We start from the raw sequence: 20,283 nt of genomic DNA, 5'->3' as shown, positions 1-20,283 counted from the left end.
GGTCCCCCGCTCCGGGGTGGCAGACCCTCCCCCAGGCAGGCAGCCGCACTGCCGGGCAAGCGCACGCCGGGGCGTCCCCACGGGTCCGGACCCCCTTGTCCGCCAGCCGTTGCTCGCGGTCTTCCGCACCTAGGCCGAGCTTCCTCTCGGGACGACTCTCGGGCCGGCGCCGTCCACCACTCCTCCGCTCACGGCTCCGGCCCCCGGGTCAGGTTCCAGACCCGGGACAATCTCCTCAAGACCCCCGCCGGCCCATCGAAGCACCTCAGGATATGGCCACTCCCGGCCGATCAGGCCCAGACCAAGGGCTCGCGTAGGAGAGGCGGCCGCTCCCTGAACACCGGGGCTGCTCCGCGGCCGCTCCGCTACTCCCGCCAGCCGAGATTCGGCAAAAATGGTCCCCGCACCTTCCGCTATATGTCCGGTCGCTCAGGGTGTCACACCGGAGCCTGGGCAGGATTATCCACAGGATTTTCGGGTCCGCAGGACGGGAGCTGGCAGAGCTCACGTTCTGTCGGCCATGCTGCTTGGCCACGCCCCCCCGGAAAATAGCATTTTTAACCAGTGATTGAATCAGTAGTCCTCTTTATTATTGATGAAAATACGATTGACTCTGGATTGATTGCAATACATATTTATTTGTGATTTTACCTAAATAACTTAATGAAGCTTTTTCTTCTGCATAAAGACTTGCACATTTTTTGGGAAGGACTGACTATTGTGCAAGGGATTTGCTCCGTCTCCCACATGAGCATTTGAGAAGTTAGTGACACATGGGGCATTTTAAAGAGCAGTAGGACAGTGACATGTTATACACTTAAGATTTAAAAATAAAATGTTACCAGGATGTGTAGGGGTTCTCCCCCAGCTAAGCTTTAGTGGCAAATGGTATATTTCAAACCCTTTGTGCACCAGCAATATGTAAAGCTTAGTAGGACGCACAAATTAGCGTGGAGGTAGTTGGGAGTTCTCCTTAAGGAACACTTGGTAAATACAGAGAACAAAGTGCATTTTTAACATGTTAGTTAAGTAAAATTGGTTAAAATGTAGTGAGAAATAAGTTACAGGGTTTGGAAATGTCTTCAGCAATTTTTATGGCAGTTTGTAGAAAAATGATTTTCATCCTCTTAAATGTTGCAAAAAATGTTTTGCCTCTAAAACCTATTTAAACATTGCAATTCAGTTCGGTTACTCCTATTGAAAATGCAATCAAATACATGATTCCCAAACATACTATTCTATTCAGCCAGGCCTTACTAAGGTGTAAAAGTATCCAGTGTGATTATCAGAAAGGGAAAAAAGTGGCTTAGAGAAATCTTTGTAGTCTCTTCCACTTTGACACCTACTCTCAGCCAGGAGTACTGTAGTTCTTATTTTCTTTTCATTTAAAACAAAGCATTGCTATCTGCATGTAACTTGCCTGCTTCCCTGCCCCCAGTTTGTACACTTCTGCTGTGGTAGATGGTGCGCTTTGTAGCACATTAGGAAACTAACATTGTTAAATCTTGGTAGGTGTATGCCCACTTCAAACCCAGGTGTAGCACATGTTGCTATTTTCCATAATCCCCTAGTTATTGATTGAGCAACACTGGCTCCTACTTAATTTAACACTGTGTTGACAAATGTTGCTGAGTTTTGAAAGGTATTCAATTGGGTAGCCCTGCATATCTGAAAGATAAACGAATTCAGTTTCATCTGGAGATCCCCAAAGTCGAGGAAATCAACATTTCAAAACGAGTCTTCTCAAGTTCTAACTCCATAGAACCTGCTAGAGTGAACTCAAAGCAGTTTGACGGATTTCTGATCTGCTTTTCTTTACTGAAGGTGGAACAACCACCTCTTTGTAGATTGTCCAGATGCCTGACGCTTTATTCTAGGGTTTTTGTTTGTTAAAGAGCATGGCATTGAAGGCATTCCTTTTTTTTTTTTTTTGGGTAACGAGCAGTGTTCCTAATACTTGGGGCTGGTGCACATTCAGTTATTTATTAGGAACTTTCAGAAGCAACAGCTCATCTAAAAAAGAACTGATGTTCCCAGATCATTGTCTTGTGACAGATCAATGAGCTGAGCCATAATAAGTCAGCAATGCTTAAAAATGATCAGTCTTCAGAGGATTCTGTTAGCAGACCTATTCAGCAGAGAAAATGCTATAGATGCTGAAACCCAAGGAACCTAGTGCTGTATCTAAAGGGGAAAGTTTCTATATGCCGTAAATGCAGAGAAGCATCACAAATGCACTATGAACAGTAGCTGGGATTTAGAATGGATTTATGTTGGCCACAGCTAGGTTGCCAGCGTCCTTATCTGAGGATGAAAGCTATGTCACTGTGGATTGCAGATCCGAAAGGTGGCCTTCTGTGGAATTTGCATAAGGAAGACAAGAGATTGGCAGCTGTAGGTCAGTTCGGTCATTGAGATTGACTTGCAATATTGTCTTCGATTTGAACTAAGAGAAATAACAAAAGGCCATGCCTAATTTAAAAATGTCAGTGCTGAAAGGCTATCAGACAACTCTATGCAGCGTGGCTGATATGCAACTGTGTACTATCTGTGCAGCTTAAACTATGCCATCGCTGCTTCCATAAATTTGTAGTAGGGACTAACTAGTACTTAGAGTAGTGCTGAGTAAGAATCCCTGAGCAACCATTGCCGGATGTTTTTCTCAGGCAGAACTTTAGCCTTCCTTGTCATTACAGGACATCCTTGCATTTAAAGAAAGAATGGAGCGAAGATAGCGTGAACCTAGCACCTTAGTGTCTGAAGATAGCTAACTTGTTTGAAAGAATCAGCAAAAAAACAGCGCCACCACAGAATAAAGCAGGCTACTCTTCACGATGGTGATGTGGACAGTCCTTGTCCCACAAGAAGAAAATTAGATTCTGGAAATGAGCTTTAGTTTATTAAAAAAACAAAGTAAATAAACAAGCGATAAAGGCGGTACCTGATTTGTCTGGTTGTCGAGGATGCGTTGCACCATATCCTTGATCTCCAATAATTGGTAGATTGATAGAGCACATATTTGTTAATGTCTTCAATACCCAGGTGCAGCACAACTAGCTGAAATGTTCTGTGTAGCATGTTATCTGGTGCTGTAGATGGCAGTGTAGGTGAAACGCGGAAACACACCACCTTTCAATCTGCCCAATCCTAGCTATTTAGGACTGAGCAGATCGAGAAAAGTATATTTGTTATATAGCTACTGATAAATCTTGAAGAAAGTTGAAGGATGCCACAGAAGCCAGTCAGATGGAGGAGGTACATTTACATCGTAGGCCCCTAGGGCTGGCTTTGGGTACCTAACATTAGTTAGTGCTGTATCCTTCCAACAATCTGCAATTCATTCATATCGAACACCCCCCCCCCGCCCCCCCTCACCCCCCAACAAAAAAAACTTCAGCATTCTGTTAGATCATCATTCATTGCCAGGGTTTCAGACACAAGCACAGACCTCCAGAGGATGGAGACCCGCAGAATACTTTCTAATCAATAGGGGTAGAAAGAAGCAGGTTCATTCAGCTTCCAAACGATACTGGCTGTCAATTCATGAAGGGGGGATGAACCACAATGGTCTCAATGATAATTTCTTTTGAGACCCTCAACCACACGAACAGTCTGCAATATATTTAACCCCCGGTTAGTGTGGTTTGGTGGATAGTGTCATTGTTGGGTTTGTCACTTGAGTGTCTCCAAGTGACTACATAACCTCCACTAGGAGGGAGACTGGATATCAACAGTGGTGGGTGAGTTAAAATGATCTCCCATCTTGTAGGTAAATCTTTATTTGGATAAAGAAAGGGAGAAGACTAAAACCAGGGGTTGTGGTGAGTGGACATGTCACTGATCCATGACATCTGGTGATTGGGTCAACAGGTTTCAGCCTAGAACAGCCCTAATGGGTCTATGGCCTTTGCCAGTACCAACAATATTGGGGCCCTAGTCTCTTAGGCCTTGTCAAAAGGAAAAAGAGGGAGGGGTGGGTTCAATGAATTTGGTTGGGGAGAGGCACGCAGTAAGGCTGCTGTAGACTGTTTCATGCAGCGTTTTACCTATTGTCAATCAATTTTACCTCACCCACCACTGTAGAGATCCAGACAGTCTCCCTCCTGGTGGAGGTTATGTAGTCACTTTGAGAACGGGACACTCCAGTGACAGACCTAATGATGACTCTATCCACTAAACCACACTAAGCAGAGGTTTCATACACCCTAGACTGTTATCGTGTGGTTGAGGGTCTCAAAAGAACTTATCCTTGAGACTCCGGTATTGAGACTGTTGTGGTACACCCCCACCCCTTTTCATTGATTGATTGACCCAAAGAATATATATTGTGCTACCCCTTCTCATAGACCAATAGGAAACCAGCCATTCCCTTGCACATACAGACTGGGACAATTATTCATAATCACTAAATCTCTAAGATTTCTAAATCACATGTTGATCCAGCGAACTATCTGTTACTCTCTCCAACACCCAGTCAGACACAAAAAGACAACAAATATTAGTCAAGATAAATCCACAACTGATTGACAAAAACCTTGCTACCCGACAGAACTAGAGGGCTCCTCAAACCTTCCACAAACAAACTAGGTTGCGACTAACCTTATGCAGTGGTCAAACACCTGCAAGTCTTGTGACCTAAGACACAATGCCCTGCCTCTGTGTCTACACTCTTGTCATGCCTTACAACATTTATACTCGTAGGTTACATAGTCCTGTCCTCCTAATCATGCAACGCACAGGGCACAGAAGCCTTGGACTTCTTTCAACAAGGGGTTCCCCTCTGATCCCAAAGTCTGGACATTCAGAGCACCAAAGGATGAGAATTGTAGTTGTATTTATATAGAGATTACTACCACTGATGAGGTGCCGAAGTGCTTTTCTGAGAGTAGCACGCTACTCCGTAAATCAAAAGGATTCGTGGTGTTTAGTATAGGGGAATAGGAGTATAGTATTAGTATTTTGAGGTACGGGTTAATTTGAGCAGAGGTCATGTGAGTCTGTTAGTATGATTGAATAGGGTAATGAGGGATAGAAGAGGGAAGAAAACCAGAAGTGTTAATTGGGAGATCATAGTAGTAAATTGAGGTCTGGTATGAGTAAATGAGAGATGGCGGAGGAAGGAGCCTACAGAAAGTGATTACAGAGAAAGAGAATCGGAGTACAAAAATGAGGTTTGGGATGAGACAAAGGAGAGAACATGAGTGAGAAATCTGAAAAACAGGTTTGTATTAGATTCCTTACCTTAGAATATCCCCAGGCGTCCGACTGGATCCGAAAAATTTTGCGTAGCAGTGCCCCTGCGCGGCGGTAGGCATAGTCTGCGGCTCCGGCGTTGGCGCCGGGATGACTTTGTCGGAGTACTTAGACGCCTCCGTCGCGCGCTGACGCCAGTTCTTTTTTCCGCACCAGCAAGCGCTGGTCCGGAGAAAGTGGTACCCTTTAGTCAATTTTTGACTAAACTTTTTGGACCTTTTTGATCTGTTTTTCGAGTCAAACGACTCAGACTGTGCCGGTAGGGAGGCCCGGGTTCAAACCCTGCATCGACTGCAACCGACTGTCGGTTACCGACCCCCATCGCCATTGTCTGCATTGCCTGGGGCCTGACAACGATGACCAGTCGTGCCCAGACTGCCGGGCCTTGACGTCTAAGGCTAGGTGCGAGCAGTCCCGCAAGCGCCTCGAGCTCCGGCAGTCGGCCCGTGCCGTTCGAAGTCCCGTTCCAGAAGGAGGTCGAGGGACCAGTCGCGAGGCCAGAGTCATTATCGCTCCGGGAGTCAACACCATTCCTTGGGCTCAACGTCCTCTGGTAAGAGGCACAAGAAGTCGAAGAGGCGTCATCGCTCTTCCCGGACGACGTCGTCCCTGGTCCTACCCTCGATTCGGGTCGACGCCGCTAGGAGATTTTTACCTCTATGACCCGGACCCATCCTTTGACCCGGAGTATCAGGAGATGGGTGGCGAGGAGGATCGGTAGGGGTCTAAGGACCCTTTGGTCTGGCACGTTGAGTGCCAGCCTGTTGGAAAGTGGGTTATTGGTAGGGACCAATGTAGGTCTGCCACTGGCAATAAGGCCACTAACACATGATAGGACTCAGCATAGGTCTTAGAAAAGTATTCCTTTGCTCAACCCTTGGTAACGTGGCTGCGAGCAGACAGGCTTAACTTCAAAGACAGGTATGTAAAGCATTTAAAAACACCATTTCAGTAAATAATCCAGACACCACACAAAATAAAAATCCAACTCCAATTTATAAAAATAGGTAATATTTCTATCTTTTAAATGACACAAACGAAAATAATCCACTGTAGGGAACCAGAGTTATGAATTTTTAAAGATTAGTCACTTTCTAGTGCTTAGAAACCAACAGTGCCCCTTTAAGTCATTTTGTTTTCTCTGTCAGGGACACACCTTTATAAATTGTTCTGAAGAATTCTCACCACTGTAGTGGGCCGCCTTCTTCAGCAAGCGGGGTCCACTTAGAACACCTTCCTGGCGTTCTGCTTGCAGGTACCAAAGTATCCAACACACAATCCAAGGTTCTGGAATCTCCAAGAGGGTCCTTGAAAGTGTGAAACTTCAATTCCACAATCCAGTTGAACAAAACCCTTACAAATCCACTGGTACTCCAGGCTTTGAATTATTTGTGGGGCTGTCCAGGTGAGCTCTGTTAACCTGTAGCTTGCAGGGAGTTTCCACTCTTGAGTCTTTTGGCAGCAAGGTAATCCACAGGGCTGCAGTTTTACTTGGTGCAGTCTTCAGAGGTCAGGCCTTAGAAATCTTTGCACAGCAAACTTCGCAGCAGGGCACTTCTTGCTTCATTCAGTTTCAAGCAGCAGATCTGGAGGGCTCTGCCCCTTTCAGATACTTATTTAAAATTCTCTGGGTCAAGCACCAGGTCACTGCTGACCAATGAGAGCAGGGCAACTCCTCCTAGTTATGACCACATCCGGTGGAGTGTGGCTTTTAGTTTCTCCCAGAGTGCATCATCCTTCCAAATCCATAATGGCTGATTTTCCAGCAAGGAGGTAAGGCTGGCTAAACACACCCCCCTGGGATATCTCACTTCCATGGATCATCCCAGCAACCTCTGCAAATTCCTTTCTTAAGCCTAGTCCTGACTCTGGGTCACTACTGTCCAAGTGGACTAAAACCCAGGCCTCCACTCTTGCCTTTGAAGAGCGTAGTTAACGACGCCACCTCCTGGCCTGGAATTCCTAAAGAACAGATCACTGCCCTCCCAGCAGCCTGGCTAATCCACTTAACTCTGACCAATCAGGGCAGACCACTGAAAGGCTGAATTTGGACTTACAAACAAAGTCTCATAACTTATTGTATGTACACTTTAGGAGAAATTCAACAGTATATTATCGTTGGATTTAATACGACCATTCTGGGAAGTCTTTGAATGGTCCGGCTAGTCCTCTCCTATCAATATTTATTAATCAATCTCTTACTACCATGTTAACCTATGGGCCATGGGGTTTGCAATGAGGAAAATGACTTGCGCCACTTTTGTAGCACCAGGGCTTATAAAACCATATTTTCTAAGTATTTCCCTATATTCAACCGGACCCCCACCCACTGTGCAACTAGGGGAGACTTCAGGGGTTCTGAATCTGCAGAAATATTGCAGATCACCCGTACCCAATTCTTCCAGCATCAAAGTCGAATTTGAGCACCTCTTTAAGACAATGTGGGGAGTGAAATGTAAAATTTCACTTTACCCAGGCTTCTAAAAACTCATTTTATAAGGGCGCTGCTTATAGATAACTGACCCCCCACCCCTGGAATACCTAGGGGTAACCCTGGGGGTCCCTAATATGCAAAAACATGGTAGGTTTTTAATTTTTAAGGGCCCCTACCCCCAAAGTCGAGTTTAGGCACAATTTAAGGTTTAAAAACTGTCCTGGCCACCAGTGCAGCTTTTAACCTGACCTCAGGCTTCAGCGCTGCACACATGCGGGTGCAGAGAATCTGCTGGCCTCTAAACTGCCATGCCCCAGGATACTGGAGACTTCTAGGTAGTTTCAATCCCCTGCCCTATTACATACTAGGGGCGTAGGTGGTAGGTCATGCCAACTACAGGGGTACCCCACCATACTAAAGTGTACCCTAGTGTAGGTTGGGTGTTTTAACTGTGTTCTAATGTGTTCCTTATGGCTTGGCCCTGGTTAAACAGAGCCCAGGGACAGTCCGAGTCAGTTACCACCAGTTCCAGTCAGCAAAAAGTTGGGGGGTGCCCAGGGCACAGGATGACTTTGCAACACAGCCTTATCAGGACTGGGCAGGTGAGCTTGGGGATGCCAGTGGTCTGGACACTTCGCCGGACACTTGTTTTGTCTCCCCTCCTACCGTGGCTACGGAGGAGGGGGCTACCTACAGTGTGGTGTTGACGCGGGCGGCCAAGGCCTTATCCCTTGAACTCCCTGTCGCGGCCATGAGGACTAACCTCACTGAGGTCCTTAAACCGCAGGCAAGCTGATCGGAGCCTCTGTTGCCGATTTAATGAGGCCTTATCTGACTTACACCTGAGCACCTGGTCCAGGCCCGCTACAGGTCCCCCTGTAGATAGGAATGTGGCCAGATGCCACCGCCCGGCATGCCACCGCCCGGCTTCGGGCGACCCTTGCTTCCTGTCCACCCACCCTACCCAGAGAGCCTGGTCATACAGGCCCCTAACTCCCAGACCGCATTCCCGACTGCTCTACCCCGATCGGGAATCCAAGAGGTACGAACAGTATGGCAAGATGTTCTCCTTACTGAGTTTGGGGTTGCGGTCTGTTAACACCCCACCTCTTGGGCCGTTATACCCACTCTCTGTGGGACACGGTCGCGACCGTGCTGCCAAAATGTCCGGAGGAGGCCCGGACTAAGCTCGCCCAAGCCCTTGCGGGGGGTCGCCATGTGGCATGGTATTCCATCTGATGTGGACTGGATACAACTGACTCGCTAGGATGGCGACGACGGTGGCGTTTCGTCGCCACGCCTGGCTGAGGTCCGTCAACTTTTCGGCTGATGTCCAAAACACCCTTATGGAAATGCTGTTTGATGGCAGTCGCCTCTTTGGCGACAAGCCAGACAATGCGCTTGAGTGCTTTAAGGACTCCAGGGCTACGGCCAAGTCCTTGAGCCTTTCTGCCCGCACCAGCAACCTGCTGCCTTTCACTCCTCTCGTGGCCAAGGAAGGGGCGCTCCCACACGTCCTGCCAGCCACGAGCGGCAGACTAACATCCAGCTCGGTGGCAGACGTGGTAACCGCCGTGGCAGTGCCCGGGGACAACGGCGAGGCCAGTCCACATTCACCCCCGCAGCATCCGCCTCAAAGCCTTCCTAGTCTGTGCTTTCAGGCCCACATGACGCCAGTGGGGGGCAGGGTTCGCCATCACCTCCTTCACTGGCGCAACACCACTTCGGAGAGGTGGGTGCTGCATATCGTCCGAAGGGGCTACTCCCTCCCCTTCGAGGCGACCCCTCCAGCCATGCCACCTCAGTACCACCGCGTGTCGGGGATCACTTGAATCTTCAGCGAGAGGAAGTCACGGCCCTCATGGCCAAAGGGGCCATCGAGCGCGTTCCTGGGCCAGAAGTAGGGTGTGGTTGTTACTCCCACTACTTTCTGGCTCCCAAGAAGGGCAAACGAGGCCTACGCCCTATCTTGGACCTGCGGAACGTCAACTGCTTCCTCTGGAAGGAGAAGTTAAAGATGCTGACTTTGGCTCAGGTCTTAGCTGTCCTGGACCCAGGAGACTGGATGGTAGCGTTGGACTTGCAGGACGCATATTTTCACATCCCAGTCCTGCCGGCCCACCAGCGTTACCTGCGGTTCATGGTAGGCCACGAGCACTTTCAGTTTACCGCGCTCCCCTTCGGCCTTACCAGCGTCCCACGGGTGTTTACAAAAGTGATGGCGGTGGTCGCAGCTCATCTGCGCAGATTAGGGGTTTCAGTCTTCCCCCTACCTTGACGACTGGTTGTTGAAGGTGGGCTCGCCCCAGACAGTAGTCGGCCACCTCCAGACTACGGCCGACCTCCTGCACCTGCTGGGGTTCTCCATCAATGTGCTGAAGTCACACCTGTGTCCCTCTCCGAAGCTCCTCTTCATCAGAGCGGTTCTAGACTTGGCGCAGTTTCGGGTTTATCCTCCTGAACAGCGGGTTCGGGATATTCAGGCTCTCATTCCGCTCTTTCAGCCGTTATCCCGAGTCTCGGTCAGGTTGACGCTGCGGCTTCTGGGGCTGATGGCCTCCCGCATCCTTCTGGTGCATCACGCCAGGTGGCAGATGCAGGCTCTGAAGTAGGACCTGAAGTTTCAGTGGGCCCAGCATCAGGGCAACTTGTCGGCCATGTCTTGATCTCGGAGGGCACTGCAAGACAGTTGCAGTGGTGGCTCACGGACCACGATTGGGTCAGCGGCAGATCCCTCTCTCTACCCCAACCGGAGCACGTTGTGACGGACGCGTCCCTCCAGGGCTGTGGGGGGGGGCCACATGGGAGAGGCGGAGATCAGAGGCCTCTAGTCTCCGCCGGAGTCCCGGCTCCACATCAACCTTCTGGAGCTGCGGGCGATCCGGCTTGCACTGAAGGCTTCCTCCCCTCTGTCCGGGGGAGTGTAGTGCAGGTGTTCACGGACAACACCGCCATGTGGTAATGCAACAAACAGGGCGGGGTGCGGTCGTGGACCTTATGCCAGGAGGCTTTGCGCCTCTGGCAGTGGCTTGAATATCAGGGCTTGACCCTGGTGGTTCAACACCTGGCAGGTTCCCTGAACGCCAGGGCGGACAAACTCAGCAGTTGGTACTTGATGGATCACGAATGGCATCTGAAGTTTGATGTGGCGCAAGGCCTCTTTTAGCAGTGGGGAGGTTCTCGTCTTCTTTATCTTGCCCGGCAGGGCTCTGCTCTGGGCACTCTAAAGGGCTACCTCTCTGCCATATCCGTCTTCTTAAGGCTCCCTGATCAGACCTCTTTGTTCAAGTCCCCAGTTGTAAATAGGTTTTTGAAGGGTATAACTCATGTTTCCTCCTGTTCCTTTCGTGATACCTCAGTGGGACTTGAACCTTGTTCTGACCTATCTGATGTTCGCTCCTTTCAAGCCACTTCATAACTGTCCTCTTCGTCTCCTTACTCTCACAACTGCATTCTTGTTTGCCATCACCTCTGCCAGGAGGGTGAGTGAGCTCCAGGCTCTTTCCTCTAAACCTCCTTTCCTTTCTGTCCATCCGGACAAAGTTGTGTTGCGGAGGTGACCCTCTTTTCTGCCCAAGGTAGTCACAGCCTTCCACATCGGGCAGTCCATCACCTTGCCCACCTTCTTTCCGCCTCCGCATCCCTCGAAAGAGGAAGAGAGGCTCCACTGTCTGGACCCAAAACGTGAACTCTCATTGTATCTGGATCGCACACGCCAGTTCCGGACGCAGGACCAACTCTTTGTTGGTTACGTGGGCTCTAACAAAGGTCGGGCGGTGCACAAGCGGACCATCTCTAGGTGGGTCGTGTTGTGCATCAAGGTATGCTACTCTTTGGCTAAAAAGGAGCCTCCTGTTGGGCTGAGGGCCCATTCCACTCGGGCCGCAGCTACTACTGCCCTGGGTCGGGGAGTCCCCTTGCAGGACATCTGTCAGGCAGCTACGTGAGCCAAGTCCGGAGAGAGGGCTTCAGGACTTACTGGTGTGATCATTGGTTTGCAGACCCACCACTGGGGTTGGTATTGCTGGGGTATCTATTCTAAGGTAAGGAATCTAATACTACCCTGTTTCTTTCAGATAAACAAGTTACTCACCTTCTGTAAAAATATATCTGTAAGAAACCGTAGTTAGTATTAGATTTCTTACTGCCCCACCCATCCTCCCCGTTCTGCGAACCGATATCTAGGGTTAAGGTCCTCCCCTTTCAGGGCCCTAGTTTCATGGCACCAGTGTTGGTTTTTATCATGGCTCTGTGTTTCTGGCGCAGAAAAGCTATGTATAAGCACTGACATCCGCGCCCGAGGGCGGCGTCTAAGTAATCAGACGATGTCATCCTGGCGCCGACTACGCCTACCGCTGCGCAGGGGTACTGCTACGCAAAAATTTCCAGATCCAGTCTGACACCTGGGGATATTCTAAGGTAAGGAATCTAATACTAACTACTGTTTCTTACAGATATATAGTTACCGCAGATGAGTAACTTGTGGTTTGGGAAGTCATAGTAGTAAATTAATGTTTGGGGTGTCAGGAGTTGTAGAGGAGGGAGGAGTCGAGGAAGGGTTGTTTTAAAGATCCTAGTAGTATAAAGGGTTTGAGATGAAAGAGTGAATATGGAGGATACATTTATAGAGTTGTAAGGTGATAGTAGGACAGAGGAAAGCTTTCTAGAGTAATTTATTTTCCTTGTGCAATAGGACTAAACTAATAGATACATGACTACATAATATAGGAATGTGTGTAGGCCATATAATATATTGAGATTTGTGGAGTAGTGAGCGCGAATTTTGATGTGGTTTTCTGCAAGAGATTTGTATGTGCAGTACTGCTGGTGAGTGGCATTTGAATAGTGCAGGGGTGGGGATATGTTTTGGAGAAGTGTGTGGTGGCTAAGAGGGGATGGACAATAGTTAGGAGTTTTTGTGTTAGATTTGATCACTGGAATGGGTAATGTGTGTGGTGCAGTGGTGTTTATGGTTGTGTGTAATGGTAGAAAGAGGAGGTGGGTGTTGGTGGCTGGTGTAATAGAAGTTTGAATATAGGTTTTGTCATGACAAAAGAGGATCTTTTAGGAGTAAGTAGAGGATAGAGCTGGTGTTTTATTTGAACTGGTAGTGTGTGTCTAACTGCATTTAAGTTATGTATAATGTAGCTTTGTATTGATGTGTTAGTTGTATAGGACAGTGGTGTTTTGTGAGAATGCAGGTGCCATAGTGTTGTGGTAGAGTTGTGTGTAGGTGTGGTTTGTGGTGAAATATGTATGCAGTTTGTGGTGCATGAGTAGAATGCCTTTTCTAATATTGTCCTTGGATGTTGGCGGATGTGGAGGGCTTAAGGTGGTAGCTCTTTAGTGAAAATTGAGCAGCATCTCTGGCCCTAGGCCTGACCCAAACAGTCAGCTGCCCTTGTCCTCTCCGTCCTTGTCCTCTCCGCCTGGGCTGAGACACCCTGAGACCTATGCTTAAAATTGCCCTATTAGTCAATGGAACTCTAGCCCTAGACCCAAGAGGAGACTTTACATTAGTTATTCTAATGAAAATATCCACATTACACCTATTCTTTCATAAACCATGCCTGGTATTAGGTTGTACTTATAAATGGTGAACAGCCATTACAACATGGCTGTTTCACAGCAAGCGATTACATCACATGCATTACAATGCATGCAATGTAACACGTAGCCATTGCTACGTATACCATAACATCGCATGCGCTTTAAAACGCATGCCCTTTACAACGCATGCAATGTAATGGCTATCTACATTGTTGTGAGGAAACTGAGGCTCTTCAGTTTCCTCAACTACTTGCACTGTGCAGGACGTGAAGCAGGAACCAAGAGGAGAGAGAGGTATGGGGGATTGGGCCTTGGCCTGGGGTGGGGGTTACTTGTTTAGGGTAGTGTCAGTGGGGGGTTGTGCAGGTTAGTGTTTCAGTGTAGGGACCGGACTGGGGGTCGGGGAGGGTCATGCTGGGAGTAGTGTTTTAGGGTTTAGGGTAGTACAGTGGTGTTTGTAGTGCCGGGTAATTGTTTAGGGTGGTGTCGGGGGGGGGGGGGGGTCGTGCAGGGTAGTGTTTAAATGTAGGAACCGGATTGGGGGTCGGGGAGGGTCGTGCTGGGAGGAGGGGTTTTGGGTATGAACTGTGGTGTGTGTGTGTGTAGTGTTGTAGGGTAGTGCTGTGGTGTGTAGTGCAGGGTAATGTTTTAGGGTAGGGGAGGGGGGGTTGTGCAGGGTAGTGTTTCAGTGTAGGGACTGGACAGGGGGACAGTGGAGGGTCGTGCTGGAGGTAGTGCTTTAGGGTTTAGGATAGTGTTGTGGTTTGTAGTGCAGGGTAGTGTTTTAGGTTTGTGTCCGGGGGTTGTGCTTGGTAGTCTTAATGTAGGGAGAGTACTGGTGGTCAGGGAGGGTCGTGCAGGGGTACTAAATTAGGGTTTAGGGCAGGACCGGGATGTGTCACTTGCATTGCAGATTTCTACTATGAGTATAGCTTTACCACGCATGCCTATGCGTTGTAATGGTATGCGTTACTAAAAGCACATTTGTGGTAAAAGTATGCAATGTAATGGCATGTCGTAATTGCAACGCGTAGTAATACCCGCGTTGTAATGGCACACATGGTATTAGTACGAGGTGTAATGAGTCATATTCCTTATAAATACAGTTGCCATACAATAAACATTGTTTGTATGTTACAACTATATCCTGGAGGTCAGCATAAAATCATGCACCATCTCCTGAAGCATGGGCCTAAAATAGTTTAGACTCTACTCATCAATTCATTTTTTTCTTTCTACTGTATTCTCTACATTTTGTATGCTCGAACAATGTTCCTTTAGAGCCACGCCGAGTAGCACTTTAAAGGCCTAGAAAAAAAAGAAACCAGTTGAGGCCACTTGAACTTGCCTGTGTGGTGATCTTCATTAAGTCTGTGTGCAGACTGCTGTGGAAGGTTTTCAGTTCAGAAGGGTTGTTCTGTTGGTGGCTTGCGTAAGAAGTGCTTTGTAGACTTTGCCTGCTGTAGTTTTCTAGATATGGTGCATGTGGGCAGGGGTTGGTACCAGCTTTAAAAATCAGTGGGGTGTGGCACGCCGTAAAGCTCGGATATGTTGCCTGTTACTCTTCCCGACGATGACTAGCAGGAAAGAAAGGGGGTTTACTTCCTGCTTTCTGAATCCAGCAATCAGCAGCTCCAGGATTTGTTGGAGCATGCTAACCCAGCGCTCATTTTGAGGCTTGGGCCTGTGCGTGCAATCCCTTGGCCTTTTTACAGCACTGGGATTGCAGGCTCTGAAATGCGCATGACAGATTGGCCGGCTGTCGGCACTTTATGCAGTCATCGTGCAATATGCAGGAATCTGCCTGCCCTGCCCCCACTATCACACTTGTGCTGGCGGCACACTGAATAATAAAATGGTATGGTAAGGGCAATTTTATTCTGTGTACCTGCTGCGCTCGCAGCAGGCGGGGCGAATCTCCTCCGCCTTAACGAAGGAGCCACCCCTGTGTTGGGTAATGTGCAGGTATCAACCCGGTGCGTTACGCTACGGTCTAGTATGGGGTGCTTTGCAGGTGCCATATTGTGTAGTGTGTTTCAGGGCATGATTTGTAGGACCGTGTTAAGTATGTTTATGTCTCTGCATATATGTTACAGTATGTATTGTACTTTATCCGGGATGCTATGTTGACTGTTTTGCTTTTGAACCTGTGGAGTATGGGTGTAAACAAAGCTCTTTTAGAGCACCTTTTTAATTATTCCTCTCTTACAGGGATCTACATCCTCATTGCTGTTGGTGCTGTGATGATGTTTGTGGGGTTTTTGGGCTGTTATGGCGCCATCCAGGAGTCGCAGTGCCTACTGGGGACGGTAAGAGACAATTTCATTTTCCCCCCACATGCAAACCTCGCCAAACACGCAAACAGCCTCTCCGACACGGTTCAAAGAGTTTTACTCAGTTCCATCAACTATACTCCTTCTTGACGTCACTGGTAACCACTTCTCTAGGCAGAGGCCTACCTTATGTATATTCATACTGACCCTGCTCCTCATGGGAATATTCCGTCCCAAACAGCCTGGCAAGACAACCTCCGGAAGGTATTGCAAGTAGCCATGCACCTGGTGCCACAGGATCCAAGCTACTCCTCACTGATGAAGCCTAACTAGGCTAAAATCGATCTGGGGTGGCTTGTGCTCCTAGACATTTCAGGTAATTCCTTACTATGATGTTTTTTTGTTCCTCGCATGTAATTCAACCTAGTCAGTTTTTAGGTCTTGCCCTGGCAAAAGCGCGTTCTCGCCGCGAGAACTATAGTTGTCGGCTCAGCCGACAATGAGTGGAGACAAGAGATGGCCATGCACAGCATTTTGCAATGGGATTAGGTCGCGCGCGTGAGCTTCTGCCGTAGACAGCATGGCAGAATGAATCAGATCACGACACGCGCCTCGTGAACGGTTCACATGACTGACTTTGGAATGCTTTAGGTTTCGGTTTTAGTCAGCGTGCGTGGGAAGGGGAGCAGGGGGAGTCTGCAGAGGGACAAGAGATGGCCACGCGCAGCATTGAGAAGCATGACAGAGTCAGATTCCGACGCACGCCTTGGGATTGAGTCACACGCGTGAGCTCCTACCTTAGACCGCTTACGACGCGCGCCTTGTAGGTTTCTGTTTCGTTTGTACTCCATGACAAGCAGCAACTGAGGCGGCGGAAGCGCTGGAGGAAGGGGTAATGCTTGTTTAAAATTGTAGCTTTCTACCCGCACGTTGTTTTTGGCATTGGTGTCCTTACCCTGCCCACCGCTTCTCGCTCTACATAGAATCCCTCAACTCCTAGTGGATTTCATGCACGGTGCCCCTCCATCGCCGCGTATCTCTTGCACTGCACAGCGGCTCAAGTTACGTCGTCCCATCCTGCACACTACCTCTGTGCTACCAGTACCTCTTGCACAGTGCCACCCTGGTCACCTAGCTCTGCCCTTACCTCGTGCATAGTGCCGCGCAGATATCTGGAAACACGTGGCACCCCTTACCTCTAACAGTACCCTTGCCATGGCAGAAACAACTTGCACCCCCCTCTGGTACAATAAGTAAGGTGAAATTTGCAACTGGTAACCTCGCAGGTTAAGGGGCTCAAAGTCTCTCCAGGGAAAGAAAGTAAATTCTCAAATTCTTGGTGCTGCAAGGTGAGAAAAAGGGTGTTACCAGACTCTCCTCAAAATCCACATGTGTGGGAACAAAACATTAAACAATGGGGGCTCCCACCTGCGCTCCTATATATCAGTTAATGATAGTTATATTTCAAGTAAAGGTTTGCACAATATAGAAAAAATGCATCAAACAATTATAACACACACGCATAAACTGAATGTTGTGACCTGAAGTTCACTGGTCACATGAATAAACAAGGTCCATCCTTCAAAATCAGATCTAAATGTGTAATCCAATATATCCAAAAGTTCCACAAATAATGTCTTTAGACTGTTGTTTCGTCGTACAGTTGTCCTTTATTCTTGATTTTCTTTAACTTGTCACATTCCTTTAGCGTGTCACTTTCCACAATAATCAATCTACAGCAAACACGTGTTTCGTCTGGCTCTATACAATAGCCATCGACTTCATCAGGGCTGCATAATAAACATCAAAAATAGATATATGTCAATATATATCACACTGCTAAAATCAATCCTATCTAATTTAAGAATAAATGAAAAAATAAAGTATAGTCTGATTAAACAAGAGTTCCAGTGGATTTTGAGGAAAAAGCAGAAAGAGAAAAGGAAAGTAACCTTAAATGCCAGGGTCAATAAGTCACCTATGTGCTCACCAAATCACCTAAATAATGGTATATGTGAATGGTATATGTGGAATTAATCACCTTTCAAAGTATATTCTGAAATTAAAGATTCGTCCTAGAAGGCTCGTCTATTTCATGTACTCTGTATAATGCAAATATAAAGATTAAGTAAAAAAGTCCCTACTAGACTACAATACTGCATTCTGTCTACCAAATCACTTTCTAATCAATAATCCTGTCTATTGAAGACTCACCAATGTCATGTATCACTTCCTTCTCCTTAGTGTTATAAGGACAGGAGTATATTTTCACTCAAATTAGAGCGTTGATGGATGTCTATAAGAAATTTTTGAAGAGACAGTCAAAGTAAACCTGTCCCCCGATTGTCTAATAACAGTATTCATAAGGTTCATATGCAGTATTCTATTTAACTCACCAATTTTATGAAACACCTCCACTTTGCGCAATTTAAAGAATATCCCTTTACTATGGCGATCTAATTCTGTAGGGAGAATATCAATATGCAACAATCACATGTTACAAGTTTAAAGAAATTTGTTTACAAAATGTATCTAGGTATCTGTAACTCACTACATCACTTACTTTGATGAAATGAGAAATGCGTACTCGCGGACCTTATTTCAAGCGCTATCCAGAGAAATCTAAATTGTCAGACGGACAAGAGCAATTAGTTGCTATATTTAGCTAAGAAACATATTCATAGAGACTAATGCTTTACAGCGTCTCACCTCGGACACACAACCAAATCCGAGATCAGTTGAAGCATATTATATTGATGTCACGAGGTGTCTCATTTTGGGGATGTTTATTTCAAACACGTTTCCAAAGGATCTAAATTATAAAAAAATTTGGGTTAGTCTCCAAATAGTACTGACTACTATATATTCTCTAAAGTTCTCGCATATATTTGCCGAGACTCACCTAAGTTTCTCGGTTCTATCGGCAATAGCCTGAGGATTAATAAATAAACATGAAGTAATTAGAGCGATCCCAAAGGGAAGGGTGTTCATATATAAACCCACATAGAGATAGGAGGACTCACCGACTGAAATTGTATCCGTAGTGGGTCTGTAGTAAAAGAAGTCCACAAAATATGAAAGGCAAAATAATATAAATTAATCAGATGCGCAACTAAAAACGTGTTTAAAGGAGAAGAACGGGCAGTAATTCACGCTTACCGTGTATCATAGTCATCGTCTTATTCAAATAAGAGAGAGCGAGCGAAGAAGACCCTGTGACCATGTCGAAATTACTTAGTGACTTGGAAGTTAACCAGACAACAATAGAGTGGTTTGAGAAATAAATCACGCTGGACCCCACAATTACCATCGGGCAATGTCATAGACGCTTTTTATAAAGCAGTCAATCTGGATATTGACAGACTGATCAATAAAGATATTAGACAAAATAACAGATATCCAAAACGAAATAATCTATCCACTAAAGAGCGTATAGCCTTAAAATCTTTAACCTTGAATTCTGACATAGTCATTAAAATGGCAGATAAAGAAGGGAATATAGTTATACAAAACTCTTCAGATTATGAAAGTGAAGTTTACTCTCAACTTAATGACAATCATTACTATGAGAAGGTGGCATCGAATCCGATGTCCAAAATAACATCTGTGATCAATAACAAACTGAATTTGGTATGACCAATCTCTTTTGGAATTTAATGAATATATGTACTTAAGTCACATCACCACGCTCCCCTTGTTTTTACTGTCTACCAAAGATACATAAAAATAGAGAAACCACCAGGGAGGCCCAGTATATCGGGCATTGATGGACCAACAGAGAAATTGTCACAATATATAGACATCTACCTACGTCCATTTGTTAACAATCTACCTTCACATATTGAGGACACAAGACATGTACTTAACCTTATGAATGATGTCACATGGGAAAATGGAATGATCTTGGTGACTCTAGATGTGGTCTCTCTGTACAGCAATATTGATCATGATCTGGGGATAGACGCTATAGATACCTTTCTCAGAAAACGACCAGCAGAACAATATGAACACACAATGATGCTATTAGAAATGACCAGATTGGTACTTGAGAACTACTTTCTGTTTAAAGATAAATGGTTTAAACAGAAGTATGGCACTGCGATGGGATCCAGATTCGCTCCGTCTGGGATCCAGATTCGCTCCGTCTTTTGCTAACCTATTCATGGGTTGGTTCAAGGTGGAGTGGATCTGAGGTCCCAGAGGGAGCGAATGGATCGACCACATATACTATGGGGGCCGATTCATAGATGATTGTTTATTGATTTGGAGAGGCACTATAGAGGAACTAAACAAGTTTTTTGTTTATTTAAACCGTAATCCAGTTCATATGAAGTTCACCACAGAATATAGTTATGAAAGGTTGACCTTTCTTGATGTGGAACTATTTGTTGATAATGAAATATTATGCAGTAGGATGTACCTTAAATCTAAAGTTGCAATTCTGTATTATCGGCTTTAAGTTGCCACCCCTCATGTCAGATTAATTCTATTCCTTATGGCGAAATGCTGAGGGCACGTAGGAATTGTTCTGAGGACACGGATTTGGAAACTAATTTAAGTGATATGAATAGTAGGTTTAAAGCACAAGGGTATCCAGACAAAATCATTAGTACAGCAATAAGAAAAGTCAGGAATATATCCGAGTCCTAGAAATGCTAGAGAAACAAAAGAATTGGTTAGACTGGTTACCAACTATGGCGAAGGGAGCCATCAGCTATTTTTGATTCTTGAAAAAAAATGGCATTTACTTATGAGTGACTGATATAAAGGGAA

General features: G+C 46.5%; 1 protein-coding gene across 1 annotated transcript in view; it reads left to right on the top strand.

Annotated features, from left to right (window-relative positions):
- CD81 (CD81 molecule) overlaps nt 1-20,283 on the top strand; it is a 246,284-nt gene that overhangs the window by 131,367 nt on the left and 94,634 nt on the right. Inside the window, exon 3 of the mRNA XM_086957706.1 lies at nt 15,449-15,546. Coding sequence (XP_086813832.1) covers nt 15,449-15,546 — 98 coding nt within the window. The remainder of the gene's footprint in view (nt 1-15,448; nt 15,547-20,283) is intronic.

The sequence above is a fragment of the Lissotriton vulgaris genome, chromosome 2_1 (assembly GCF_964263255.1).
Source record: "Lissotriton vulgaris chromosome 2_1, aLisVul1.2, whole genome shotgun sequence".
NCBI classification, from domain to species: Eukaryota; Metazoa; Chordata; class Amphibia; order Caudata; family Salamandridae; genus Lissotriton; species Lissotriton vulgaris.
Note: the sequence above shows the minus strand (reverse complement) of the source record. Positions and strands in the feature narration are given on the sequence as shown.